Source organism: Halteromyces radiatus, assembly GCF_025201355.1.
Source record: "Halteromyces radiatus strain CBS 162.75 chromosome Unknown BX664scaffold_2, whole genome shotgun sequence".
Lineage (NCBI taxonomy): Eukaryota > Fungi > Mucoromycota > Mucoromycetes > Mucorales > Cunninghamellaceae > Halteromyces > Halteromyces radiatus.
Window position 1 is genome coordinate 561,278 of NW_026251688.1, and position 27,093 is coordinate 588,370.

The 27,093-nt window shown below is 35.0% G+C and overlaps 10 protein-coding genes across 10 annotated transcripts; 4 read left to right on the forward strand and 6 right to left on the reverse strand.

Annotated features, from left to right (window-relative positions):
* The first annotated feature begins 3,018 nt into the window (after positions 1 to 3,018).
* On the forward strand, positions 3,019 to 5,131 carry BX664DRAFT_57506 (uncharacterized protein). Its single transcript, XM_051549638.1, has 5 exons — positions 3,019 to 3,125; positions 3,183 to 3,448; positions 3,514 to 3,914; positions 4,004 to 4,109; positions 4,189 to 5,131. The coding sequence occupies exons 2-5, from the start codon at positions 3,432 to 3,434 to the stop codon at positions 5,000 to 5,002; spliced, it is 1,338 nt and encodes a 445-aa protein (XP_051402586.1). The 5' UTR covers positions 3,019 to 3,125; positions 3,183 to 3,431; the 3' UTR covers positions 5,003 to 5,131.
* Positions 5,132 to 6,124: 993 nt separating this feature from the next.
* On the reverse strand, positions 6,125 to 7,872 carry BX664DRAFT_377763 (sorbitol dehydrogenase-like protein; the record flags this gene model as incomplete). The annotated part of the gene is made up of 5 exons (XM_051548790.1): positions 7,643 to 7,872; positions 7,539 to 7,572; positions 7,138 to 7,477; positions 6,448 to 7,066; positions 6,125 to 6,181 (listed from the first exon to the last, which is right to left on the reverse strand). Exons 1-5 carry the CDS (start codon positions 7,706 to 7,708, stop codon positions 6,125 to 6,127), a joined length of 1,116 nt encoding a protein of 371 aa, XP_051402587.1. The 5' UTR covers positions 7,709 to 7,872.
* A 487-nt stretch (positions 7,873 to 8,359) lies between these two features.
* Positions 8,360 to 9,576, reverse strand: BX664DRAFT_323782 (t-SNARE). The gene is made up of 5 exons (XM_051543709.1): positions 9,414 to 9,576; positions 9,254 to 9,312; positions 9,057 to 9,167; positions 8,743 to 9,003; positions 8,360 to 8,664 (listed from the first exon to the last, which is right to left on the reverse strand). Exons 1-5 carry the CDS (start codon positions 9,526 to 9,528, stop codon positions 8,599 to 8,601), a joined length of 612 nt encoding a protein of 203 aa, XP_051402588.1. The 5' UTR covers positions 9,529 to 9,576; the 3' UTR covers positions 8,360 to 8,598.
* Positions 9,577 to 9,782: 206 nt separating this feature from the next.
* On the forward strand, positions 9,783 to 14,593 carry BX664DRAFT_382813 (clasp N terminal-domain-containing protein). The gene is made up of 6 exons (XM_051549085.1): positions 9,783 to 9,886; positions 10,004 to 10,204; positions 10,304 to 12,886; positions 12,961 to 13,083; positions 13,189 to 13,794; positions 14,082 to 14,593. The coding sequence occupies exons 1-6, from the start codon at positions 9,857 to 9,859 to the stop codon at positions 14,556 to 14,558; spliced, it is 4,020 nt and encodes a 1,339-aa protein (XP_051402589.1). The 5' UTR covers positions 9,783 to 9,856; the 3' UTR covers positions 14,559 to 14,593.
* A 2,163-nt stretch (positions 14,594 to 16,756) lies between these two features.
* On the forward strand, positions 16,757 to 17,281 carry BX664DRAFT_323789 (uncharacterized protein). The gene has a single exon (XM_051543710.1). The coding sequence runs from the start codon at positions 16,827 to 16,829 to the stop codon at positions 17,091 to 17,093; it is 267 nt and encodes an 88-aa protein (XP_051402590.1). The 5' UTR covers positions 16,757 to 16,826; the 3' UTR covers positions 17,094 to 17,281.
* A 105-nt stretch (positions 17,282 to 17,386) lies between these two features.
* BX664DRAFT_57702 (uncharacterized protein) lies at positions 17,387 to 19,367 on the reverse strand. Its single transcript, XM_051549639.1, has 2 exons — positions 17,772 to 19,367; positions 17,387 to 17,694 (listed from the first exon to the last, which is right to left on the reverse strand). The coding sequence occupies exons 1-2, from the start codon at positions 19,265 to 19,267 to the stop codon at positions 17,493 to 17,495; spliced, it is 1,698 nt and encodes a 565-aa protein (XP_051402591.1). The 5' UTR covers positions 19,268 to 19,367; the 3' UTR covers positions 17,387 to 17,492.
* A 346-nt stretch (positions 19,368 to 19,713) lies between these two features.
* On the reverse strand, positions 19,714 to 20,265 carry BX664DRAFT_323791 (uncharacterized protein; the record flags this gene model as incomplete). Its single annotated transcript, XM_051543711.1, has 1 exon — positions 19,714 to 20,265. A coding segment is annotated over exon 1 (178 nt), but the record flags the coding sequence as incomplete, so codon positions are not given.
* On the reverse strand, positions 20,026 to 21,868 carry BX664DRAFT_346428 (Septin-domain-containing protein; the record flags this gene model as incomplete). Its single annotated transcript, XM_051547528.1, has 10 exons — positions 20,026 to 20,151; positions 20,243 to 20,324; positions 20,425 to 20,672; positions 20,737 to 20,838; positions 20,897 to 21,152; positions 21,244 to 21,303; positions 21,376 to 21,397; positions 21,482 to 21,613; positions 21,679 to 21,739; positions 21,860 to 21,868. The coding sequence occupies 10 exons, from the start codon at positions 21,866 to 21,868 to the stop codon at positions 20,026 to 20,028; spliced, it is 1,098 nt and encodes a 365-aa protein (XP_051402593.1).
* Positions 21,869 to 22,370: 502 nt separating this feature from the next.
* Positions 22,371 to 24,340, forward strand: BX664DRAFT_355732 (CRAL-TRIO domain-containing protein). Its single transcript, XM_051547838.1, has 4 exons — positions 22,371 to 22,562; positions 22,652 to 23,046; positions 23,102 to 23,309; positions 23,375 to 24,340. The coding sequence occupies exons 1-4, from the start codon at positions 22,391 to 22,393 to the stop codon at positions 24,241 to 24,243; spliced, it is 1,644 nt and encodes a 547-aa protein (XP_051402594.1). The 5' UTR covers positions 22,371 to 22,390; the 3' UTR covers positions 24,244 to 24,340.
* Positions 24,341 to 24,416: 76 nt separating this feature from the next.
* Positions 24,417 to 27,056, reverse strand: BX664DRAFT_355733 (delta endotoxin; the record flags this gene model as incomplete). Its single annotated transcript, XM_051547839.1, has 3 exons — positions 25,292 to 27,056; positions 24,622 to 24,691; positions 24,417 to 24,546 (listed from the first exon to the last, which is right to left on the reverse strand). Exons 1-3 carry the CDS (start codon positions 27,015 to 27,017, stop codon positions 24,417 to 24,419), a joined length of 1,926 nt encoding a protein of 641 aa, XP_051402595.1. The 5' UTR covers positions 27,018 to 27,056.
* Positions 27,057 to 27,093: the final 37 nt, after the last annotated feature.

Consider the following 27,093-nt stretch of genomic DNA (forward strand, 5'->3'; position numbering starts at 1 on the left):
TACCTTCACAGTCATCCATCTACCTGGTACCCATAATATTTTACCTGATTATCTTTCACGCCTTTTCCCTGGCATGTCAAGGCTGGAAGGGGGTAATAACGATAACACGTTAATAAACAGATCTGTTGAAATAAATAGCGCAGATAAAATGGAACCACCAGAAGAAGAACGTCAGGAATTATTAAATAAAGCACATCTCTTTGGCCATTTTGGTGCTGAAGCAATCGTCAAAGCTATTCATAGTAACGGTATACATTGGCCTAAATTAAAAGAACAAGCAGTTGCTCTAGTTAGTAAATGCCCTTCATGCCAAAAATATAACATAGCGAAACATGGATATCATCCTTTACGCCCAATATCCTCAAACTTACCAGGTGACCACTGGGCAATTGACCTTGCTGGACCTTTACCTACAACAAATCAAAATAATAATTATATTTTGATTATGAGAGATATCTTCTCACGCTTTGTAATAATACGGGCAATACCTGACAAAAGAGCTGACACTATAGTCAATCAACTGATTAATGTATTCTGCGATTTTGGTATACCTAAGATTGTACAATCGGATAACGGAACAGAATTCGTTAACGATATGATGAAACGATTCAAGAAAGCAGCTGGTTTTGATCACAGATTAATAACCCCATATCATCCAAGGGCAAACGGTGCAGCAGAAAACACTGTAAAAACAACTATGAATGTCCTAGAAAAAGTAATAGAAGGAAATGTGAATGAATGGGATAAATATCTTCCGTCAGTACAATTATCTATAAACAACAAAATAAGTCAAAGAACAAATACACCTCCCTTTACTATAATGTTCGGTCGTAAGCTTAATGACTTCGTCGACTTTAGGGATGAAAGTATTAAAGAAGAAATGACAGAAGAAGAAATACAACAACGTATAAAACAAATGAATGAAGTGATATTTCCAGCTATACAAAAAAGAACGCAAGAAGTAACAAAGAAACAAAAAATGAACTTTGATAACAAACATAAAACTTTTACTTTTCCACAAGGAAGCCATGTGATGATAAAAAATTCACAACGTACAAAATTGGAGCCCAGATACACTGGCCCTTTTGAAGTGATCAAACAAAATCAAGGAGGTGCATATATCCTTAAAGATCTAACAGGTGATATCCTACCAAGAAATTATACACCTTCAGAACTAAAACTCATTTCAATGGATGAAATCATACCAGAAGATGAAGTGTATGAAGTACAAGCAATCGTACAACATCGCTTAAATGAAAAAACTAATAAATACGAATATAAAGTACGTTGGAAAGGTTATACACCAGAAGACGACACCTGGGAACCACATCACAATTTCCAGGATCCAAGAATCATCACTGATTATTATAAAAGAATCGGTTTAAAGGAACCTGTTCGACCTCAAAGAAAAAATAATAAACGGAAAAGAAATTGAACAGTTCTACAACCATCACTCCTATGAATAAAAAAACCATATCCGGAATAATCATGCAGCATGATGTATAATTCATGTTTTGTTATAACATTAAAAGATACAGACAAATATATAAGAGACGTCTAACAGACTGGAAGGGGGTGATGTCGTATCTAGACTGATATTATTGTGTAACTTTAAGATCTCAGCTTCTTGTCATTTAAGATTGGATTAGAATAGTTTTTTCTTTTTTTTTTCTCTCTCATTCAATTCTTATTGAAATAAACTATATCAACAGTCTCATCGTATTTTCGATTTGTCTTTTATTATTATTTTTATATTTGTTAATCCAATCAACTATCTTAAGCTGCTTTACCATGTGTTCACTTGTCCAATAACTATCGTGATTGACATCAGCATAAAACCCTTGAGATATTGTCAGCATCATGCATAGTACCATAACACTTTTGATTTATTTGTTCTTTTTTGCGTAAAATGGTTTCATATTCCTTATTACCATGACAGGCACATTGAAATTCATTGACCAACATTGATCAGCCAGAAAAGAGACGTGTGTTGTATCAAATTGGCGAATATTCCCATTGTCGAATAGCATTTTCAGGCAAGAGTCTTCTATGGTCACGTACTTCCATTTGGTTGAAAGATTGAATTTCAATGCACAGGATACGATATTTTTTTTTGGTCTTGAATAACCCAGGAATATTGGTGAGTCAAGGTTCTAATTTATACAATAGCTTCTACTTGTTGGAAACAAACCACGTTAACAATATTCACAAGACTTTGCGTTTCTTCAGTTTCGAGTCCAATGCATTGCTTGGCAAGTGCGATAAAGCAAACAGAAATCATGACATACAATAGATAATTCAACTCAGTAAGGACATAATTCAGAGTTTAGAATATTTGATGGTCCGGTAGTGGAGTTCAGATTGCATAAAAGAATGAATCCTATAAAAACCCTTTTCTACAAGTTCATGTAGAAAAGGGTTTTTATAGGATTCATTCCTTTCTCTTAGAAAAAAGTTGAAGGAAACCTCTGTTGAAATAGATTTTTTCCCACCGCTTGGTCTATTTATAGCTTGTTTGTTTTTTATTTTGCTGTTTTTTTTGTTAGCTTAACATCTCCGTCGGTGGGAATTTCCCATATTCTTCACATACAAAAAAAAGTCCGCTTTTAGCCAGGAATACACAAACGTGCTGCAAAATAGAAATAAAAAATAGAAAGACATATTCTGATGACTAAACAAAAAAAAATACAGGATCAAATCCAGTCAGTAGAAAAGAATAAAATATAAACAAAGATCATACCGAAGGACGTACACGGAACATCTAATTACTTTGTTAGATTTAAAGAGAAGACACATCCAAATGACTTAAATTTATTGATGATCAAGGGTAATCAAAAGACATTTGCAATGGCATAAAAATCAATTCAGAATTCAGACGTGTACTCTCCGTTTTTGCTGCAAATAACGGCTGAATTGGCATCATTATTTTTGTAGACAACTGACACGATCACATCGGTATCCATTTTGGAAACAAAACATGCCACATACCTGCTGGACTTGAGGGGCACATTGATGCCCATTTGGATCCTCGCACGTCCAATTTTGATTCATATCACATTGACAAATGTATTCAGAATAAGCCAAGAGAATACTAGTACAAAGCCGTGACTGGTCTTCATTACATGGTAAAATAAGAGCAACAACAAAATAATCAATATTTTCATAATTATTATTTTTGCTAGATATAAAATTTATTACGAAGCTTATACACACAGAAGACAAAGGGTACTTTTCGATACTTTTCTATACAACAGTTTATGCATTATAACAAATAATCCAAAGTGTTGTCCGTTCACTTACTATACTGAAATCGCTGATCAATAGTCTAGTAAATAAAAGAGTTTTTTTATATTCTTGAAAAAAAGTCTCTAGAAATCGGGACCGCCCAAAACATCAAGATCCAATTACATCTCCCTCTTGAATCTGGTCATATGGTCCTAATTATCGGGTAAACTAATACCGAAGAAATCAATTTCTATTGGCAGCCAAATCTGAATGTTCCTTTTTTGTTAGCTTGTTTTTGTTCGTTAATTTTACTTTTTGTACTATACAAATGTTCAGCAGAACTCACATGTCTTCCGATGACTTTGACTTATTGGATGTGATTGATCTAGATCTTGTCTCAAATAGCGGGTCTGCCGTATGGCATACAGAGAGAAAGACACTACCTCTGGATCAATCGGCGACTAGATACAATATAACACTGGATAGTGTTACTGATGAGGAATTACAACGTTTAACTCGATCTCTTATCACTCCAGTCCCTTTTCAAAAAAATCAAGATTGTGAAAAAGAGACTCAAGTTCCTTCTGGCTCTTCGGGTCGGCAAACTACTTCGTCAAAAAGTAACTCTTTACATCAAATTCCTTCCTTGCGAAGTGAAAGTGTTACTCTTTTCAAACGTTTGAACAATGGTATTACTATTATCACTAGTACTTGACGTTGTTTTTCTTTTTTTTTTTTTTTTTTTTGTTATTAAAAGAGATTTGTTCCTGATTTATAGATGATGCGGTATCCGTTGATTTTGCCAATGACTTGAACGAATTTATTGATCCCATCTTACTAGAAGGAGTAATCTCGCGGCCTGTAAGCAGAGTTCCAACAAAAAGGTAAACTTCTAAAATTTTTAATAAATAAATGTATATAAAGTGTAGAAATATAAAGTTCACCGGTTAGTATTATGCAAAGTGTATCAGGAGACCGCCCAAAGGCAACGGCTAACGATCATCACGATCTCAGCAGCAGCGGTGTACAAAGCAGTAGGCGGAAATACTCTCTGGATTCAATTCCAACCTCGTCTTCTGGTATCAAAAATGAGATGTGGATAAATCAAGAAACATTATTAGATGATATCAAGCAGCGAAACGATCTTGATATAGGAATACGCCAAATTGATCAACAAAATAATCATCATTCAGTTTCGAACAACAACTTAAAAACTGAAAAGTATTTGCCCTTAAAAGAGAGAGAGGTAAATTCACGGATTATGGACCATCAACGATTATTAGAACCCAAACGACATAGCGTGGATGCTGAAATGTTACTAGCTCTTCGACGAGACAGTGACGCTTTACTGAACCGACGACGATCCTTATTAAAGCTTCAAACCATAACAAACTCAGATTATAATAATGGATCTCGCGATATAACAGAAATACCGACGTCTATGTTCAACACTGTCGATCGTAATAAACCTTTATCTCTACATACCATTCCATCGTCCCCAACTAGAGGTGATATGTTGTCAGCGAAAACAATGACTGGTGCACGCGAATATCATCCTCAGTATGAGGACAAGGACAAGACTGAATTTATAAGCAATAATGATAAATCACCGTCTGGATTTGTTCATAGTTATCCCCGACTGTATATGAATACAAGTGATAACAGCAGCAAGAGAACACGGTCTATTTCATATCCTTATCAAGGCAAAAAAAGTGAAAGCAGTGTTCATGTTATCCGCGATAAGAACTGGAGTACAGGCAAGTATATTTATAAATAAATACAGCACAAGTCTTCGAACATTGCAAAATTAAGATCAAGTATACTTCATTTTGAGCCAGGCACCTCAACGCATAAAACAAACATCCTGGGATCACCTGTGGTCTTTTCTTCTTGTAAAGATCAAGTAGATATATCTTCCATCCAGGAAGATTTAGCATTACGACAGCCGAAATCTTTGGAAAAATTACATTTGCCATCATCAACAGAACCGTATTATGACGATGAAACATTTCGAAAGGACTGGCATGCTTTTCATATGGACAAAGGTAAAAAAATAATTTACGGTAAAAAGAATATGAGTAATTATTTTTGTTTTCACCTTGGATTGCCTTTTTTTTTCCTTCATGCAGAAAAAGATGTTAGACGTCATACGAAATTGCAAAGCCGTTTATTGGACTCGTCGAAATATGGGAAAATCAATGATCAATCCTTTGAAAAATCGGAACACGATAACCAAAAGCAAATACAAGGGATACCTTACAAAAACGAACATGTATCACTCGCAGGCAAAAGGAGAGCAATTGCCCAGGTAAATGTAAAGACTTTTCATGAATATTACATCTCCTTAAGTGATATTTAATCCTTTTATTTTTGAACATTATGTTATTTTATAGATTTCAACTATTGATGGAGAAATGAAGAAAAACAATGGAAAGCAATCACTTCGTTCGGTGACGGATTCAGCAAAAGATGTTCTTGCCAGTATTCGCCAGCGACGCAAAGTAAACAAAATGGAAGACTACTCTTATCGTCACGTTACATCTAGTACGACTGACGATCGATCTGGTGGATCAACGATAGATAATGAATTTCAAAGGTTACAAATATCTACCCAGAAACAATCTAGGGAACCCAAGACTGAGTCATCAAAAGCAACTGACAGTACTCGACTTGTAGATAAAAAGGTACGGAATAGCGACGTTTTTGTCCCAGCAAGGCATCAGTATCAATCGGCCCACCAAGCAAATTCAAGCAAGCTCCATAAATTTAGCCAGAGTAGGCGATGGAGCAGTACACTTCCATTAGCAAGCGGTTCGTATCGTGCAGCATCTATGAAAAGTCCTCATGAAACTCAAAATAGAACGAGAAGTACCACCAACTATGATCAGGAAAGGCATATCTATACAGCCAGAAAATCTGCATTAGATAGAGGCAAAGGTAAACAAGCCAAAATGTTCTGTTATATATATATATATATATATATATATATATATTCACACCTTCTGTTTTATATCTACTGTAGATCGATATGTGGCCATGCTTGGTAAACCTCCTTCCATAAAATGATGATATATGTATTTAAATACTTCTACAATAAAACATTTTTTTGGATAATGTAAAACTATATATAGTTTTTAAAAAGAAATATCTTTATTTTATGTCGGTTATAATTATTTTTATGATGCCATTCCCACCATTTTTCGCCAATTCAAAGGCATTCACACTATTTTCTAGTTTAAATCGATGAGATACCAGAGATGATAAATTGATACGACCTTGCTCTACAAGAGTAATGGCTTTTTTATGAACATTAGCATAACGGAAGTTTCCCCGTATATCAACCTCCCTTGTTGTTATGATATCGGTCGGCATTAATGTTTTGTCTCGACCAAGTCCAATAAGCATGACTGTACCGCCTCGTTGTACTACATACATTGAAAGCATGATACATTCTGCAACACCAGTGCATTCAAAAACCACATCTGCAAAATTATCAGAGTCATCATTACTAAGATCGCGGAGAAAATGGATGGCATTGTCTTGTGCCCAAGTGATAGTATCCTCTGCATTTTGGAATTTGATCTTGGGAAGTAAAACAACTCTGACACCATTAGGTAAATATTTTTTTGCAAAATCAAGACGATCTTGGTTAATATCGAAAATGGTGCAATTGACTGCTCCTTTGACAAATGCAACCGCTGCTGTCAACAACCCTACAGGCCCTGCGCCAAATACATGCACAGTAGATCCGACTTTGATTGGAGTTCTTTCGACTGAGTGAAGAGCGACAGCTAAAGGTTCAATAAGTGCACCATCATCAAACGACATATTATCAGGTAGGCTTTAAACAAAAATGAGAAGAACAAAGTAAAAAAAAAAAATGGAGTTGAATGATTTTTTTTTTCTTTTTACCGATGACATAAATTCTCAGGGAAGCAGGCGTATCTACAAAGTGATCCATCATTGGGACCTTGTAGTAGAGATGATGAAAACTTCATTTTTGGACAAAGATTATAGCGACCTTGGCAACAATAAGAGCAAACACCGCATGACCTTCCTGGTTCTATTACCACTCGATCTCCAACCTTAAGTTTAGTCGTATCATCACCAATAGATACAACAATACCAGCAGATTCATGTCCTAAAATCATTGGCTTCGAGCTGTCAATACGTCGAGGCCCTAACCCACCATCTAAATAGTAATGCAAGTCGCTCCCACATATTCCAGTTGCTTTTATACGGAGCAATACCTCTATGAAAATGACAATGATAGAACAATGAACTATAAATTTACCTTGTGCGCTGAATCTTACCTCCCGCCTGAGGTTGAGGGATAGGTCGTTTCTCCTAGAAAGTACAAACTCATGTATGTAAGTAGGCATAAACAGACCTGAGCCCAAATAGATAAATAATTTACCACACGTAAGTCATGAGCACCATAGAGAACAGCTGCAATATTTTCGTCTTTGGTTTTGAAGGTCATTGTCGAAAGTGTTAGGAAAAAAGGGTCTCAGTCATGGTTCCTTTTTTTTTTGTTTTATTTTATAGGTGCAAATAGAGCAACTAATGCGTCGTACGAAGTAACTACAAAAACTTTAAAAAACTTCCCACACCAATAGGGGATTTAAGTAAAGTCGCGGAATTTTGGTTGGGTCAAGTTAAAGCTTAATGTCAATGAATCAAAAAAGATGGCTAGATCAATACTTTTGTTTTCCCTTAAAAAATATATTGTGGCATGAAATAAGCATGCTATTTTCTTTGAGGATGATGAGTCAGAGAACACGGATAGAGAGAATAAAATCATTTATCACTTGTACTCAAATTGATTTGTTGATAATTGTGAAAAGCTGCACAATGCGCTATTGCCCTGCTACGGTTTATTGTCTTTTGAGTTGAGAGGAGTACACCTCTACTTTTTGTCAGAAGCCTTCAAGTGGACAAGTCGATAATCCTTCAAACTCAGCATATGTTCATGTTCATGCGAAATGTAAGCATGAGTCATGAATCGATTTGACATAATCAACTATAAATCATTCCATCATCATTCATCATTTGCAGTTCATCTGTCATTATCCAACATAAATGAGACAAAACAAGACGAGAGAAAAGTGAAGGAAAGAATTATTTATGGAGTTGTAAATGATGAAACGTCAGATTATAGTTTATTATTGAATAAAAACAATACAGATAGAATAAAAGATTAGAATAATTTCGAATAAATAATAAAAACAATCAATACTACGAGAATAAGAATGATTGCACCCGTGATCACTTTGTTTGTGGCCATACTATAAATTGAATTGTAGTATAATAGACGAGATGCGTTAGTGAATATCTATTTCATTACTTGCGATTGATGATTTTTAACGTTCTTTACCGACGAGCCATTGTCTTGAGGGTCCGAGTTGCTTTATCAATATGAGTATCGGCCTCTGCAAGCTAAAATTCGAATATTTGGGTTTGTATGGATTAGTTATTTATGGCCTTGTTGTAATATAATATAATATATATACTTACTGTATCTCTTGCCCGTGTCATAGTTTCTCTTTGACCTTTCAAAGTAGATAATATACTGGCACCAATGCCTTCAGTTTCCAATGCCATACGATGACTTTGTTCTAACCGTCGACTTGATTCACCTAAACGGTCCGTTCCACTGAGTAAGCGTTGCCGTTGATCCATAGATGCTGCATCATAGTCTTCTGCTTGATGTTGACTTTCCAAATCGCCGAGCAATTCTTGTCGTTGATAATTGGTCTTACTAGCAGTTAACCGTCTCTATACAAATATGATATTGATAAGAAGAAATGTTTAATATTCTGCTCACTTACCAAATCTCGCTTTAATTTTTCATGGTCTGCTTTTCCAAGTCGTAATTGAGCTTGAAGACGAGTACGTGAAGGTGTAGGTATATTTAATAATTCCATATCTAGTTGTCCTAACTTCATTTGTTCATAAAAAAAAAAGGAAAAATAGTGAGGATACAGTTGTTTTAACAAAAGAGAAAAAAAATTCCATATCCATTTACAATTTCATCCGCTTCATCTAGTTCTCGTTCAGCAGCACTAATTGTATTTTTCCGTTCATCTAAAGACAGAAAAAAAAAAGTTGGAGACAAGACCTCAGGTAGGTAAGAAGACAAAAAAGAAAAACTTTCTTTTCTCATTTTTGTACTTTTTTATACGTACCTCCTGTTTGATTAGGTATTTGTTGATCAAGTTTATTTTGTATTGATTGATGAAGTGTTTGAAACTCCTGTTGATAGTTGATAAAAAGTTGAGATTCACCTGTGTTGGACGTCATGCTGGAAAAAAAAAAAAGAAAAAAGTACAAAGAAATGGGAAGAAGCAGGATGTATTTTTTTGTAAATTGTTCTGAATTTGAAATCATATTGTACCTTGAGGATCACGTGTGCAGATATATTTTTCGTCAACTTGGATTGTATCTTGGGACCTCGTGCTATATGTAAACATAGCTGGTTTTTTTTTTCTTCTTCTTTCTACTTGTCCCCTTTTTCGTTTTCCTCTCGGGAAGACTTTCTTTTTTTTTTTTTTTTTTTTTTTTTTTACCAATAAACCTTATCACTTTTACGACCTATATCCTTAACTCATATCTTAAGCAATAATACACCATGCAGAACGCTGATATTGAAATAATCACCGTAAGTTTCATAAATAAAAAACAGAAAAAAAAAAAAAAAAAAAAAAAAAGAGAAAAAAAAAAACTCGAAAATAGAAAATAATCGCAAGAGAACGGACGACTTTTCTTTGGATGATAGGTCACCAATGCAAAAGAGCTGGATACCATGTTCACAAAGATGATCACACTTTTCAAAGACAAAGAAACAGAACATAACTGGGAAACACGACATAAAGATATTATTCGACTTCGTGGATTAATACGTGGGAATGGACCTGAAAAATTTCTTGATATTATTGTAAACGGAATAAGACTGATGGTAGATGGTATCACTAAATCTGTAAGCTTTATTTTTTTAAAAAAAGAAAAAGTGATCATAGGGGTAAAAGAATAAGAGACTCAAAATACGAAAAACTTTTCTTTTTATTCTATTTTCAAGACAGAAAGTCTTCGTACAACACTTGTATTGGATGCGTTACATTTAGTGGCAGATATAGGAACGTATTTACCGCGATCATTGGATGCATATATGTATGATCAATTCCTAAATAGTCTGATCCGAGCCACAAGTGTCGCCAAGAGGATCGTCGCATTTCAAGCTAAAGATTCTATGATTGAGTTTTTACTTCATGCCAATTATTATCCTAAAACACCACATCTGTTCTGGTTAGCTATGAATGAAAAAAATAATCAAGTACGCCACTTTGTTGTATTGTATGTCAAGGCTATGTTACAAGCACATGCTTCAAAAGAACAGGTACGCCATAGTATGGATCGTTCGGGAGGTACAGATCTCATTGGTAAAATCATGGAAAAAGGTTTGGTTGATGCTGCACCCATCGTACGAGAAACCTGTCGTGAACCATTTTGGTTCTTTTGGCATTTTTGGCAAGATCGTGGTGACGCCTTACTCCGTCAATTATCTCCGTCTATTCGAAAACCATTGGAAAAATCAAAATCATCTGCTTTGGCTGCGCTTACTGCTCCTTCTTCCACAATTCACAGTCCATCTCAATCCATAAATTCTATGAACCATCAACACCATTCTGTTTCTCCATCTTCATCTAATACGTCTACAGGCTCATTGGAGTCATCTTTACCAGCAAAATCAAGACATATCAGTTCCAATTATCAGATCAATAACAGTAATGTAACATCAGGTTTACAAAAACGATCCATGTCTCCTTCATTAAGAAGCACATCACCACTCGTATTCCGTCATCCTACCACCACTACACCGATTTCTAGTACCGCGTTGCCTCATCCTTCTTCAAATCATCTTGGTCATTCTCCAGCAACCACAACGACGACAACGACAACAACGCAATTACGGAAGTCCCGTGTCCCAGGGTTATCACGGAAAAAGTCTATGCTCAGTGTGAAAAGAAATCAAAGTATTTTGACCTTGCTTCAACAGGATGATCTGGCGTTACGTGTAGAAGGATTACAGGCTTTGGCTCGGAAATTGACACCGTATACAGATTATCCAGTTGAGTTGGCTACAATTCAAGTGGATGTAGGTGGAGGTGCTAATGCATATATGGTCGATGGAGCCACATTTCAGTCTGTTATATTGACTTTACTTGCATCTTCTTCGACAAATGTCAAATTATATGAAGCATTATCAACCTGGGATAGTGTATTGGGAATCATGTTGAAATTAGTTCCTTTTGATGATTATCTTCCAAAAATCATGTTAGATTGTGCTGTCGAACAACAACAACAGCCACAACAAAGTGTACTATTGGCTCAGAAAAAGGATGATGATTGGATTAGATATACAAGTGCATCAAGGGCATGGGCTAGGAGTAAATGGTATCTAAAACGTCATGATCCTGATTTGGCCGACAAAATCTATAACGGACTGGCAGCTCTTGATGGATCTCAGCATTATTCTCATCATAGCACTACGATGATCAGAAAAAAACAAACCCTACGACCTTTAGAAAGAAGAAAACTAACAAGACAATGGTTGGTATGGATGGATGAACTTGTCTTGAGCGTGATTGGATTGGACAATGAAGACGAAGATGGAAATAGTGGCGATAATCCATGGTTATCCGAAGAGAATGAAGATCCTGTTCTCATTCGACATGGTCTTGGCAAAGCTTATTGGCAACGTCAACGTGATCAGGAACAACAAAGTAACGAAAATAATACGAATATTGGTGATACGAATGAAATCAACCATCATCATCATCTCAACAGTAATAACGATAGTAAAAACGTAGCCTCTTCTTGGTTTGAATCAGATGCCAATGTTCGACAATGTTTACATTTATTATTACCTCTATTATCAACCTCAGCACCTGGCTCTCTTTGGCATGATCCTTTGGTGACTTTGGTAGGGCATTTGAGACTTGTCAATCAAAAATTATTTGATATGTTGGTTGGGACATTGGATGAAGCTGCCGCCTCCAAAATTAGTCGAGTACTTGGTATTCATCTACGTGTTGTCTTTACACCACCTACAGCAACCGTTCTATCACCTCCACGCACTAGCGACATCAATGATGATGGTGTTATGAATGTTGATGAAATGGAAGGTCCTACGTTGGATAATAAAGACGTTGATGACGATAAAGATTCCAACGAACAATCATTTTTATCACAGGTAGAAAAGTCAACACTTGAAAGAGAAGAAGTTAGTCTGATAAACCAACCAGCACCTAAGGAATTGGAACACAAGACTGAAGAACAAAACGGAAACAATGAGATCATTGATGACGGTACCGTATTACCCACTGTTTCTTCTTCTTCTTCTTCCTCCTTATTACAGCAAGATGTCCCTAAAGCTGAACATATGAATGAAGAACCAATATCAAATAGACAAGAGTCTACCGCATGTACTACGCTATTGGCAACTTCACTCATAGGAGAGGCAGACGGGACTTTGACTCCTTCAACATCTCCTCCGCCACCCGCAACGACAAATACGATATCCACATCTACAGTTACTGAGTTCAATGATAATAATGATAATGATAATGATTCTTTGACTGCTCTTCGTATTCCATCACCAGTAAGTATCTTTTTTTTTCTTCTTTTTTGATACTTTGAACAAAAGCAAAATAATGATGCTGATTCCTTTGATAGATACCCACTTCAATTCCGCTAGCATCTACCCAAGCTAAAGAGGCTGAAGCCAAACAAGAAGCATCTGCTTCTGATGATTATGATCATGTTCCTTCATTTGACACTCCTGTAACACCAGATCCGGTAATTAAAAAAAAAAGAAAGAAAGAAAGAAAGAAAGAAAGAAAAAAAAAAAGACTCAATGTTGAAAGGAAATTAATATATATATATTCATTTTTTAAACATTAGACCACAACATCCTTACCAAACGAAGGACAGGAAGATCAAAGTAAGAAAGGTGGAGAAAATGATAGCAATGACAGCATGCCTACACATGTCCCATACTTTGCTCCCAGTGTAATCAGTAATGATGTGTTACCAGTGTTTGACAACAATCATCGCAGTGAAGGAAATGCCAAAGATAAATCAGCATTACTGTATCAATTGATTGATAAATTGAAACAGCATCTTGAGTCGACCGGGAATGACACAGCGCAGTCGCAACATCATCAACACATTGCTATATTTCGAAAACTCATGCGACTATCCAAGGAATCACCAATTCAAAAGAAATGGGATCAAGGTGGCAACAGTGAACAAGGTGCCGACGTATGGGCATCAGCTCAAAAGGATGGTGGCAATTTTGTCGAATTGATGCAGGTTGTACTTCGCATTCTGACTTCTCCTTCCTTTCAATGTTGTACTTTATTCGTTTTAGATCTCATTCGTCAATTGGCCATGGCACAGACTGGCTTGATGCGCTTTTATGAAATGAAATTCGATCGTCATGGCATGACCTTGGAAGCTCGTTTGGTTGAGCAACTGTTAGAAAAACGTGCTGACCCTGATCCAACGGTAAAGAAAAAAAAGAAAAAGTAAAAGTAAAAGAAAACATCGATATATCTGTATATAACCATATATAGTAATGCATAAAGGGAGGGAGGCAAAAAAAAAAAAAAAAAAAGGGATATTGAATTGAAACCATGTTTCCCTTTCTCTTTTCTTTTTCGTTTTATTATTATTATTATTATTATTACTTTATTATTATTATTTTATTATTTCCTTCTCCTGCTCAATTTCTTTATTCTATATATTAAAAAAAATACTCATGTTTTTTTTTTATACATATATTGTTCTATTAGATTTGTACAGCGGCAGAAGATTCAATCGAAGCGGTGCTAGTTGACTTGGAACCTCAAACAGTATTTGATATATTTTTGGCATATCTGACACACCGACTAATGATCCTAAAACCACCTATCGAGGAAGAGAAGGATGATAATGAGAAGAAGAAAGAAAGATATGATCCTATTGGCTCTGCTTATACGTTTTTGGGTCAAAGTGTATCACAAGTAAACAACACAATGTTTGTTGAAGAATGGTTAACTCGTGGAGGAGTTGCAGTATTTATCAAGGGATTAAACGACTCTCAGATTCAAGTTAGGAAATCATGCGTTTATGCCATAGTTGAATTTCAAGAAATTCTCGGTGATGATTTGTATTTATTTTTGGGAGATCTTCGTGAAGATCAATTGAATCTAGTAAAGCATTATGTTAACAAATCTTTGAAGAAAAAAGCAAGTCTTCGTCAACTTTGTGCAAATGGCCAACTAAGATAATACCCATACAAAAAAAAAAAAAAAAAAGAAAATAAGTCTAACCCCTTCTTCTATAATATACATATTAGTTTTTTCTGTTTTTAATAAAAATATCGTATAAATATAAATATATCTTATTATTTAGCTTTGACCACAGACATAAATATAGAAGCACGCTTCTGCATCCATTCATGTTTCTTTCATTCTTCCCCTTTTTTTTTTTTTTTTTTTTTTTTGTTTCTTAGTACCCTCCCCCCGCCGACTTTTTTTTTTCACTTTCTTTACTTTGACAGTTGTGTTTAATTCCGTCCATTTTTCCCCTTTTGTACCTTCCCCTTCACTTTTTTGATATAAGGATCCTCCGTTTTCACTTTTTCCCAAATAGAGAACTATCACCATTACTCTTTTTCCAATGAAATCGATCGTTTTTTCATTTACCGATTGATTTTATTATTTCATTAAACAAAAAATCAATCTGAAGCCCTATTTTTCCCTTTTTGTTTTCATGTATTTAAAAAAATCTCTTCTTTATATATATATACATATATATATATTTCCCTTCTTTCTCTTCTTTTTCTTTCATTCCTTCTCTCTCTTTTTTTTTATTTTTATTTTTTTTTTCTCAGTATTCCTTCGTTCTTACCTTCCTTTACAAATTGCCACTTCTCTCTTTTTTTTTCCCCTGGTCTTTTAATTACTATGCTTGCTTGTACACATGATCTTTTCTTCAATCAAGAATATAATTCAAACAATGGCTATCCCGCACGTTTACCGCTTCCTTCCAAAGAAAAAGATGAGGTATATACAAATAAAACTGATATATAGGTTGTAACACTTTTTATTTATTTATTTATTTGTTATGCTGGATGTACTTCCCTTTTGTAGCAAGTCTGGCCACCTGATGTAGAAACTGCCTTTATTCAAGGTAAGCGAATACAATACAACAGCAATATCTACTACACACATGTTCTATTAAATATCTATTAACTTAAATTATTAATATTATCCCATTTTTTTTTCTCTACTTGTAGCCTTGGAAACCATTCCAAAATTAGGCCGAAGAAAAATTCTGGTGAATGGGAAACCTTGTGGTCGAAATGAATTGATTTCTGATTTTATTTTTCGGAAAACTGGCAAACTGAGGACAAGAAAACAAGTCTCCTCTCATATACAGGTGTTGAAAAATACTCGAAAAAATGATCCTCATTGTAAAGTCTTATTAAATTTTTTCGTTATCAATAACATTTCATACTTACTTTTCTTTTCCGGATTATAGTTATGCGGCTTTTAACTGATGCTAGCCAAGAAAATGATATGATGATGGATCCTGTTTTAGATCATACCAGTAACAACGCATTGATGTTTTATCATCCACCACCATCTGCCCATTCTTCTTCTTTCCATCGACCGTCATCTACTTCTGGAGGAATGGTCATGACAGCACCCCTTTCCTCATCATCATCATCATCTACTTCTTCATCTGATTGGATGATATACTATGATGGTTCTATGATGCCCCTTGCTCTTAATTCACCGACTTCAATGTACCCTTCCTACTATCCATCGGGACACAATAACACCAATAATAATAATAATAATAGTAATAATAATAATAATAATAATAATAACGGAAATATGATGATGTCCCCAGTCACATCTGTCCCTTCTTATTATTTTAACAATGCAAACAACGCCTGTAATGATCAACAACAACAACAACTACTACAACAGCGTACACCATCTCCATCGATCATACCGTTTTTCCCTTCATCCACAACACCTTATTTTCAACTCTGGCCAACATATACCAGTTTCTATATGGAATACTCTACTCCCCATGCTAATAACAATAACAATACGATCAAGACAGAACCTCAAAACTATGACACAACACCGTTCCGTACAGGTGATGAGTCTGCAACGGTCAATCATACTACTAGTAGCCGATATATCCTATTACAGAGTCATCATTCGTCTCCTAACACATGGATGGTCAAGGATCCTGGCACCTTACGGTTGAAATGTCCTTGGCAAGATCTTCAACATTTATTAGTCCGACTTCCACCCAGTTGTCCTTTCCTATACCATTGCATTACATTAGACATTCAATTAGATATGATTTTGGATAAATCAGTCTTCCAAAATACGAGTGTTTATCAAGCACGCGAGCGAGGCCGGGCTTTGGAATGTATTACGACAGTTTATTCATTTGGCATGCGTGTGCTTGAAACTAAGGAAACACCTTCGCCGTCGTCGACATTGTCATCATCCCTCGAGTCGCTGGACGACATGTATCAATTTTCATTCATCAATCCGTTCTTCGATGCATTTTTGAAAGGTATTCGCTCGTTGCCTTCTTGGGATGAAATCCACATTGCCTTGGATCATCTATGTGTAATACAGGTGTTTGAAGATCTACATACAAAAGAGCCTTTGCTGGCGGTATTGATTGATTTTCGACATCGTTCACGTACTAATTGTGATATTGCTAGTCAGAATGATCCTTTAGATCTCATGCTTTTAGCACGCCCTCCGTCTTCAATGGTCAACAATTAAAATGAAAATTTCAATTTTTATGCTCCTTCCCCCCTCTTTCTCTCTTTTTAATTTTTCTATTCCTTTTTTTATATATGTAGATTTTGATATCTTCGTTTTTTTTTTCTCAATTCAGATCTTCCTTTTGTTTATACTTTATATTGCGATCCTTTACACTCTCCTATTTCACATTTCTCTTTGAAAGAGAAATAAAAGGCACCCTCACAAACACACATACATATATATACAATCATCATTCATGAAACACTTTTTTCTTTCTTTCTTATTTCACTATTAAGGAGAGACAGAAAAAAAAAGATCATAGCATTTTTCAATCAAATATATAAAGTGAAATAATTATGCTATTAAATTTAACAATAAATATGACTTAAAATATATAAATATGTCAGGATAAGAAAATCAAGGAGATGGTAGAATTGTTTCTTTTGTACAAAAGGAATGGTTCATGACTTCCAAAAAGCATTGGTCACATACTCTATTCCAAGTACAAGTCCATGAAGTCTTCTCTTCATTTTTATCATGAGAAGAGTTTAATTTGCAGCTTTGATGATAAAGAGGCAACTGATGTCTACTATGCTGATGACAAAGGAGTTTTCCACATCTGATGAATGAAATTTAGAGGGCTGAGTATTTTTCTATTTTCTGATTCCAAGTATTTTTTTTTTTTCTTAAAGTTACCTTCGACAATGATGTCGTCGAACAATAAAAGAGAATAAAACTCCACAGAGTTGGCAATGTTGGCGAGCATGATCAGGTATCCAATGATGCCTTGGTAGATACATTATATGCCGTCTTTGAATACACCTGATATTGTCGTTATCAATACTAACATCAATCATATTATTATCATTGATATCACTAATACAAGAAGACGTCGAAAACAATGGAGCGACTTTTGTTTTTTTCTTCTTACTGTTATCATTGTTGTTGTTGTTGTTGTTGTTGTTGCCTTTGTTACGTTTGGGTGGATGAATGACATGACCTGTTCCGATACCATCACCCACACACATGCCAACTTTGTACTTCATCGATTGTACACAATCCTCCATTTCTTCTAGTCCAAGTAGATCCGCAATTGAACGTGTGAAGTCCCATCGATTAGGTGCTGTCAGTTCTGGTTCCAAGGATAGGGAATGATCGTCAAAAGCAGATGATGATATCGATGATGATGACGATGATGATGATGATGATGATGATGAAGAAGAAGATAAAGTACACTGTCGGTCTGCATCCTCTTCAACATCTTTGTACTGCTGTTCAAGTTCTGTTAACATATCTTGCAAGGTATCAGTCATAAACACTTGTTGTTCATATAATTGTACGCATTGATGGATCTGGTCATGATACCATGATATCATTCCTTTATCCTCTTGTTCTTGTTCTTCTTGTCCTGAAAATTCAGACTTTGGAGATGGATGATTCAACAAAACAGCTCGGAATTGTCTTTCGGAGGCTAAATGGGATGCTGATAACTGTTCCATGGTTTCCGCAAGTGTAATACATGAAGTGATCAATTCCACTGTTTTTATAGCTGTCTTATCCTCTTCATCTCCCTGCAGAGAATGTTGATTGTGATGTTTTCGTATCATGATTTCTGAAATTGTATCTAAACGTGCCTGGATAAGCTGATTGGTGATGGTGAATAGCAGCACGGGTAAATGATGATGGGTGTTGATTGGCATATCAGTAATCAGATTTGATGTAGATCCTGTCTCTGCTGTCAATGCCAGTACAGACGATGATGGTGATTCTTGTTGTGATGATGATACAGTTGTTTGACGATATTCCTGATCTTTATCGAGATGCCTGGAGACGGAAGATGAAGAGTGTCGGATGCCCAATTTTACATTTGAATGAGTGGTAGGAGAAGCTGATGATGAACTTAGAGAGGCAAATGGAGTTATGTTCGTCAAGCCGTTGACTTTGGCATAGAGTATTTCCAGATCATCAATATGTGGATCCCACGATAATGAAGATGAAATAGGATAGTTTATGGATTTTGTCTGCCGCGGAGATGGCATTATTGTTTGTTGAGGAAGACGATAGTTATCATGATCTTCTTCTTTGCTATTGTGAGCAAATGTGGAGCCCAAGTTTGTGGAGTGTCGACGTGATTTTGCGTAGACTTTACTTTTAGATGAATGTGCTTTTTCATATAAACGACTGGAGAACATGGTAGGACAATCGAAAAGAGTGTATGAACAATGTCTGAGAAAGGTGGGAAAAAGAAGTTGAGATATGCCGTGAAACTAAACTTGGTACTGTAGAGGTTACACAGAAACATCCTCATCCCATGATGATGTACGTGACTAGAATGTAGGAAGAGATGACTCTCTCTTTCTTTTGATTTTCGATAAAGGATAAAATATCATTTTACAAGATGACTGATGAACGCTATGAAAATAGATCTATTTTTTTTTTTTTTTTTTGGAGTTTGAGCTTCATGATCAATCTTTGTCGATCTATATATTATTGATCAGGAGAGATTTTTTCATTGGTCAATCTCTAAACTATCAATTTCAAATGAATTTCCATCTTTAGCTTACTTTGATAGGTCAAAATCATGGCACAATCAAATCGATAAAATATCAATACCGTTGATTTTCTTTATTATATGATATTTTTTGAATATATAAAAAAAAAGAGAGAATCAGAGAGAGTGTGTGTGTGTTTGAGTGAAAGAGAGAGAAAGAGAGAGAGAGAAAAAAAAGGGAAAACAATAAAACTAGATTATAAGTGATATGATATAATATATAGGGAGATAAAGAAAAGGTGCAGAAAAAAAAAAGAAAGAAAAAAAGTTATGTTTTGCATGTGTGTGCCTGGGGAGAGGAAGTAATAAAGACGTAAGTAATAAGAAAGAAAAAAAGAATAAATAACTAAATGAAGACATAAGGAATCTTGTCATACCATCAAGTTGCCAACTAATTCATCATTCATCGGCCAATTGAGCTTGAGCCAATCTTGCTTCCAAGTTTCGTAGTGCTTCTTCCTTGCTTAATAGTTCAGCTCTCTTTTCTTGGATTTCGCGTTGTACCTTCAATTCAATTTCACGGAGCTATATGAATCCAAAAATTAAAAATAAAAGAAAAGAAAGAGAGTTAAATCCATCATTTTCCAGTTGATCATAAGAAAATAGAATACATTACCTTTTCTTCCTCCTTTCGTAGTTGTTCTTCCTTAAGTCGAACACTTTGACTAGCCATATCTTCAGCATTCAAAGAAGCATCTCTATAAAATTTACCAAAGAAAAAAGAAGAAGAAAAAGTGAGTTGAATTAAATGATCTTCAATAAAATCAATAAAAATATTCATGTTTGAGATAACTTTACTCTTGATCTCCACCATTCACAGTACGAGATAACTTTTCAGTACGATAGTTTTCATACAAAAAGTCATGAGTAATTTCCTTGAGATCTTGTAAATGAGAACTAAGTAAGGCAGATCGCAAACGACCAAAATCGGAATGTTGAGGGTTATCGACTTCAACAGCACCCCAAGGATATTGACGGCCTCGTACAGTACGACCATTGACCACGATTTCTTCATCACTACCAATGATGGCGAAAGGCAAAAGAGCCTATAGAATTAAATATCAATAGATTAGTATCATTATGTAAGCATGGAAAATGATTCTTCCTTACTCTGAGTTCACTGTTTTCTTCGATGGTATCTTCATCATCTTCTTCAACGTCATAAGGGAAATTGTAAATAGGAATATTGTAATGTTCGATATCTTCCATGATCTATTAAAAAAAATTAGATTTGTTTTTTCTTTATTTATTTATTAAATACAAAACTTACTCTTTTCTTGAATTCCTTGAGTTCTTGAGGAGTTAAAGAATCAGCACGACCAACAACAGGAATCACATTAACACGAGGACTTAATCGACGCATCAATTCAATATCAATTTCACGTAACGCATGACCAGTAGGAGAGATAAAGTAAAGAAGAGAATGAACACGATTATCACGGAAACGAGGATTACGTTTAATACGAGATTCTTCAGCAAGAATATCATCATATTGTCTTTCCAAATAACCAACAATTTCTTGAAAACTAATAAAAAAAAAAAAAAAAATACCAAAAAAGGAAGATGAGCATTCAAAAAAAAAAAAAAAAAAAGATAAATAAATAAATAAAAAGTTACCATCTTTCATTGTCAATATTATCACCGAAACCAGGAGTATCCACAATAGTCAAAGAGATACTATATGATAACATTTAAAAAAAAAAAGAGTTGATTTTTCATTCTCCTTATCTAGAATATAAAAGTTATTACCGAACACCATCTTCATCCAATTCTAATCAATAAAATAAAAAATAAATATAAATATTATTATATATTATTATATATTATTATGATATATTATTATTATTATTATTACCAACTGATACAGGTTTGATATTAATACCAGGTTCATTATGAGCTTCTTCAGGATTATCACATATTTGTTGTTCAAGAACACCCGAATTACAAAGAGTATTCACAAAGGTAGTACGACCAGTACCAGACGCGCCTAATATAATATAAATATATTAATGATGATGATGATGATAATAATAATAATAAATATTTCCTTACCGACAACCATAAGGGTAAATTGAAACCCTTTCTTCACATTTTTTCTACGACCACCTAGTCTCTAAATAATAAATAAATAAATAAAGAAAATAAAATAAATAAAAAAAGATAAAAACTTTTATCATCATCTATATATTATAACTAATAAAGATGATGATGAAAATTATAATAAGTGACTTACATGAGCCATATTTTCAATAAAATAATATCAAAAAGGAAAGGTTGGTTTTGTTAAAATGGAATGTAAAAAAAAAAAGAAATCAAATAAGAAAGAAAACAAAAGAAAAAAAAAGAAGGAAAGAAAATATATATATGTTTATATATATATATAAAAAGGAGGAAAAAAAAAAAAGAAGTTGAGAACGAGAAGGGGAAGAAAGAGGAGAGGGAAAGGGGGGAGAAAGACAGAGAGAGAGAGAGAAAGAGAGAAAAATGTGCAATACAGAAAAGGATCTAAGGCTTTTGATTGGCTAATTAACAAATTCATTTTTATACTCCGTTATTGTCTTTTTCTTTTTTTTTTTTTTTTTTTTTGAATGATTGTGGATCTTTTGCTTTGAACTGGCACTTAAGCAAAGTAAATAAATTTCCACCTGAATTTCAATTCTGACCTTTTTCTTTTCACGTGATAACTTTTTTTTAACTTTTTTTTTTTGAATTTCTTTTTTTTTTTCTTTCTGTTTTTATTCTTTTTTTTTTTTGTTTATAAAATATGGATTTCCATCAACGTAAGTTGGAGGAAGTAAATCAACTTTATAAAGAACACGAATTAACAATAGAAAAACTCCATGCTGCTGTACGTCGAGAAATCCCTTTACTTGTTCAAGAATATCAACTTGATTTACCCCACATTAAAGCATTAGAAGACTTTGTGAATGACAAATGTAATAAAAAGTTTATTTATTTGATATTTTTCTTTTTCTTTCTTTTTTTTTTTTTTTACTTAATTTCTTCTTCTTTATTATTATTATAGTGACATTATTTCGATATTTACGAAAAAACAACTATTCATTACCAGTGGCATTATCTTTATTATTGGATACTATAAGGTGGCGATTAGAAGAACAAGTGGATAAGTTGACAATATATCATGTACAAGAACTTTTGTCTATGCCATTATGTTTTTTTCACCATCAAGATCGTTGGGGAAGACCAGTATTAGTCATTCAACTATCTCATTTTCCAAGGTTCAAAGACAATACCGATTTATTAGCCAGTGTCGTACCATTGGTCATTTTTTTGTTGGAAATTGGGCGGAAACGATTATTAGACTTGACTCGACAAAGAAAAGAACAAAATATACCGAATCCCGTCATTGCTGATCTCATTGTTTTGGTAGATTTCAAAGATGCCAATTCTCTTCCAAAGGTATTATAAGGTTATCATGATCTTTTATTATACTGAATATATTTTGTATGATTAGGATTTTACATTAGTTCAAACATTTATCAAATTATTAAAGCGATATCCAGGCACAGCTGGTATGGTCTGTTTATTGAATTTTGGATGGATGTATCAAGGTATGTGGCAAATGATCAAGGTCATTCTTTCTCAAGAAGCAAAAAATCGTGTGGCTTTCCCAAAATTAAAAGAATTGAAAAGTCTCATTGATGAAGATCATCTTATCACAGGTAAAGAAAGAAAAAAAGAAGAAGAATTATGTACAAAAACATCAATTAATTTATTATATAAACAGCATTAGGCGGAAAGGATGAATTTGAATGGAATTTGGAACAAGATACCCTTTTAATTCAATATCAAAACAAATACAATTTAGATGAAAAGGAAGAAATACCCATCTCTATGCAATCAAGTCGACGGAATTCGTCAAGCTCATTGTATTTCGATTCTATGGATATTTTCTCTACCACAACTACAGGACTATCAACTCCAACTTCATCACGACGATATCATCATCATTCTCTTGCTCCTTTGACTAAATTACATCATGAATCTAATTTACGTCCTATTTATTCAAGACGTACTTCCACCAACAGCTCTTATAGTCTCTATGCTACACCCACTGGTACGTTGACTCCTATACCTACCAACACTATTTCTGCTTCAGCATCATTAATATCTAATTCGCAACAACAACAACAACAACAATACAGTGATATTTCAAAAAAGAGTGGATTTGTGAAATCAGGTATTAACAAGTTATTTGGACAATATCATCAGCAAGGTGGTATTTCCTCTTGGGCTTTATCTCAGCGATTGATGACCTTACAACAACAACAACAGCAACAAGAACAGCAGGAAGATCGACAAACTGAAATCTCCATTGGCAAAGGACAACAGCGAAAATCATGGCTCAGGACACTTCTCAATTGGATATTATCTTTGGAAAATAAGATGGCTTTTTCGTTACTAGATCATCGATACTGGATTTACGGTCTTGTTCTTCTTTGGTTTTTGCGCAAACTTTTCGTTACTCGATTTTTATCACATCATCGTCCGTTGTATTCATCTACTTTCAAGTCTTTGATGTTACCAAAACAACAGCATCCCGTGATTAAGCTTTTACTGGCTCCTTTTCTCATGAACGACCGTGATTCCCATTGATTTTTTTTTATTTGACCTAGAAGACTATGATGTATACTTTTATTATAATATATTATGATATAAAAAAAAATATGAAATAAAATTTTATTTTCCCCTGAAATATTGATCGTTATCACTGCTTTAATCCTGTCAGGCATGAAATCAATGAGCTTATTCCAATCATCAGGTTGTAGTCAATTCCATGCTTCTATCACTATTGGCCTAAAGCTTTTCAACGTCGTTCCTGGCTCGAATTTGGCATTAACTTCATCGTTCATTTTTTTTTCCACAGATTTTCTATAGGATTGAGATCTGGTAGCTGTGCTGGCCAATCCAATTGTTATACTCCCCCGCTCTGAATCTATCTTTTTAACACAAGACTACAGTGGATAGGCGCACCATCTTCCATCAGAAAAAGATTCATCGCCAGTTTCACCAAGAACCGGTTGAGGGACTTCCTTAGACGGTGCTGACAAAATCTGATTAAAGATTAGTATGCCGTTATTGTAATCTGGGCTCATTTTCATCTCTCATACTATTATTCATTATCATCGTCATTGCTTTTATTATTATCATTATTATTACTATTATTATTCTTGTTATTATTCAATACTTATCATTTTCATTATCATCATCTTTGCATATCCTCTCTGCTTAAATCAACAGATCTGAAAACAAAATAAAGTTCGACCGAAGTTTATCCTAGTACCTCACTCCAGAAAATTATATCAGGTCACCATAAGATCAATATTATTTCTGAAGACATATATTTTAAAATTATTAGACTTTATTTCATACGAATATTCAACATTATTATTTCATATGCATCTAAGTTCGCACCATTTTTGGGTAATATTCTGGTGCGACTCAACTAATACACGTGCAGTGCCTGAACAACATTGCGCGGGATAAGCTCCAGGTACTGTGATTAATTCGTTAGATTTCTTGCAATTAGTCGTTTTCTTTTCTCCGTTCCCAAAGATAAAATTGCGTACATCTCTCATACCTCTACCCGTTTGTGTGGGCGCGCATAACCGTGTGTACGTCCAAAATTTAGCACACATTTTACCTGCATTTCCATTGGGATCTTTGTAATTCAAGCACCGAAGATCGTGATAACAATCTTTATCAGTATCGCAACTTTCGCCAAACCATTGTTCTTTCTTTTGAATCACTTCAATTGCTCCGAGATCCGCTGGACCATTTATCGTAACAGACACACCTGAATAGTCACATTCGTAAAGATCAAATCCGGCAAATTGAAACGTTTGTTTTTTCAGATCACAGTTTTGAACATTGATAGGGCTTTTTACATAGAAACGTACTCGGTAGATGAATCCTCGATTACGGGGAGGCATTTGAAATGTAGCAGTTGTACTAATATGAAGAGTTCGTCCTCCGAGTAAATAATTGAGTTCACCAATCGTTGTAGTTTTCGGATCAAAGATGTATTCTCCAGGGAATCGGATCGCATGTTCTTGATCTGTTGGAAACGCGGCTTTGTTATCGTTCTTACGATATTCGAAAAACCACGAATGTTCCTTACCAGCAGCAAGGACACGAGACAGACCATGTTGCGCAGGCGGGGCCATGGTATCATTCGTATATGCAGGACCACAGCTATTCTTGACTTTACTACCCAGGGTCTTTTCCCCAATCGTTAGTGTTGCCAAAATTCCCGGACAGGCCTTGGGACATACGAGCACACCAAAGCCTTGATAATAGAGATCCACAAAGCCCTCATGCACACTCAGATACGATACGATGATGTCTTTGGTGGCATCGATTACTGCGGGTCCCGTATACACTGAAGTAAATGAGACCAATACCGGCGGTACTGCATCACGATCTCCACCATCTTTACGATGCGTCCATGTCGTATACTGCAAATCCTTCACCAAACCTCTATACTGAGGGTCTTTGTTTTTGCTCGTTTCTACTATCGTTGAACTTACTGCACATCGCTCGTATCCACATTTTGTGTTTTTCGAATAAACGGGTCTCGTGTAAAAGATGTCCAGAGGGACACCATTGTCTGGAATCAACATGCTCCATTTGGCGGCAACATCCCAGGCATTTGTGATGATGGCTGTTTCAAACGCAAGTTGCTTTTCCACCATATTTTGCTGAATCAATGAGTTACGTTTAGTCTCATACACTCTGGTCAACTGCGTCACATATTTGTTAAGATATGATGCAAACATCTCTCGATAATTGTATTTCTTGATCCCGAGACGATCATTTCCTATGATGGCAGCATCGCGTAGAATACTTAAATGAGAGGTAGCCATGATTGCAAACATAGGTAACCCCAAATAATTTCGATCCATGTTGCCCATAATGACATTGATATGCGGTACGATGTTATTCACCTTATTTTGGTAGTACGGTGTCAACCATACGTCATTGGCTCCCGTCGGCATACTATGGTTTATCCAAAAATTATAATCATCCTTGTATGCATCTAATAAGCCTTTAACCGCTATCAATTGGCCTTGAAAGGTGCCCACAATTGCATTATCTATCTTATTGTCCATTTCTTCACGAAGTTGGTTGGCTAATCGCGCGAGACGTTGATCTTTCGAGTCGTCAGGTGAAAAGAAACTATCGATAAGGAAGCTTACCATAGCAAATCCTAATGCATATGCAGGACCTATACCGGCAAAATACGCTGTCGTTAAGCCGAACCCTGTCATGAATCCTCCTTTCATGTCCGATGGTTCATCTACTTTTGGAGCATCGCACGCAAAACAACATGATATCCACCCAAGAAAAACCAATATAGAAATCTTCATTGCTACCTAATAAAAAAGAAAGAGAGAGATAAATTCGCTTTTGAGGGTTTAGAGAAAAAAAAGAGAGAGAGATGTG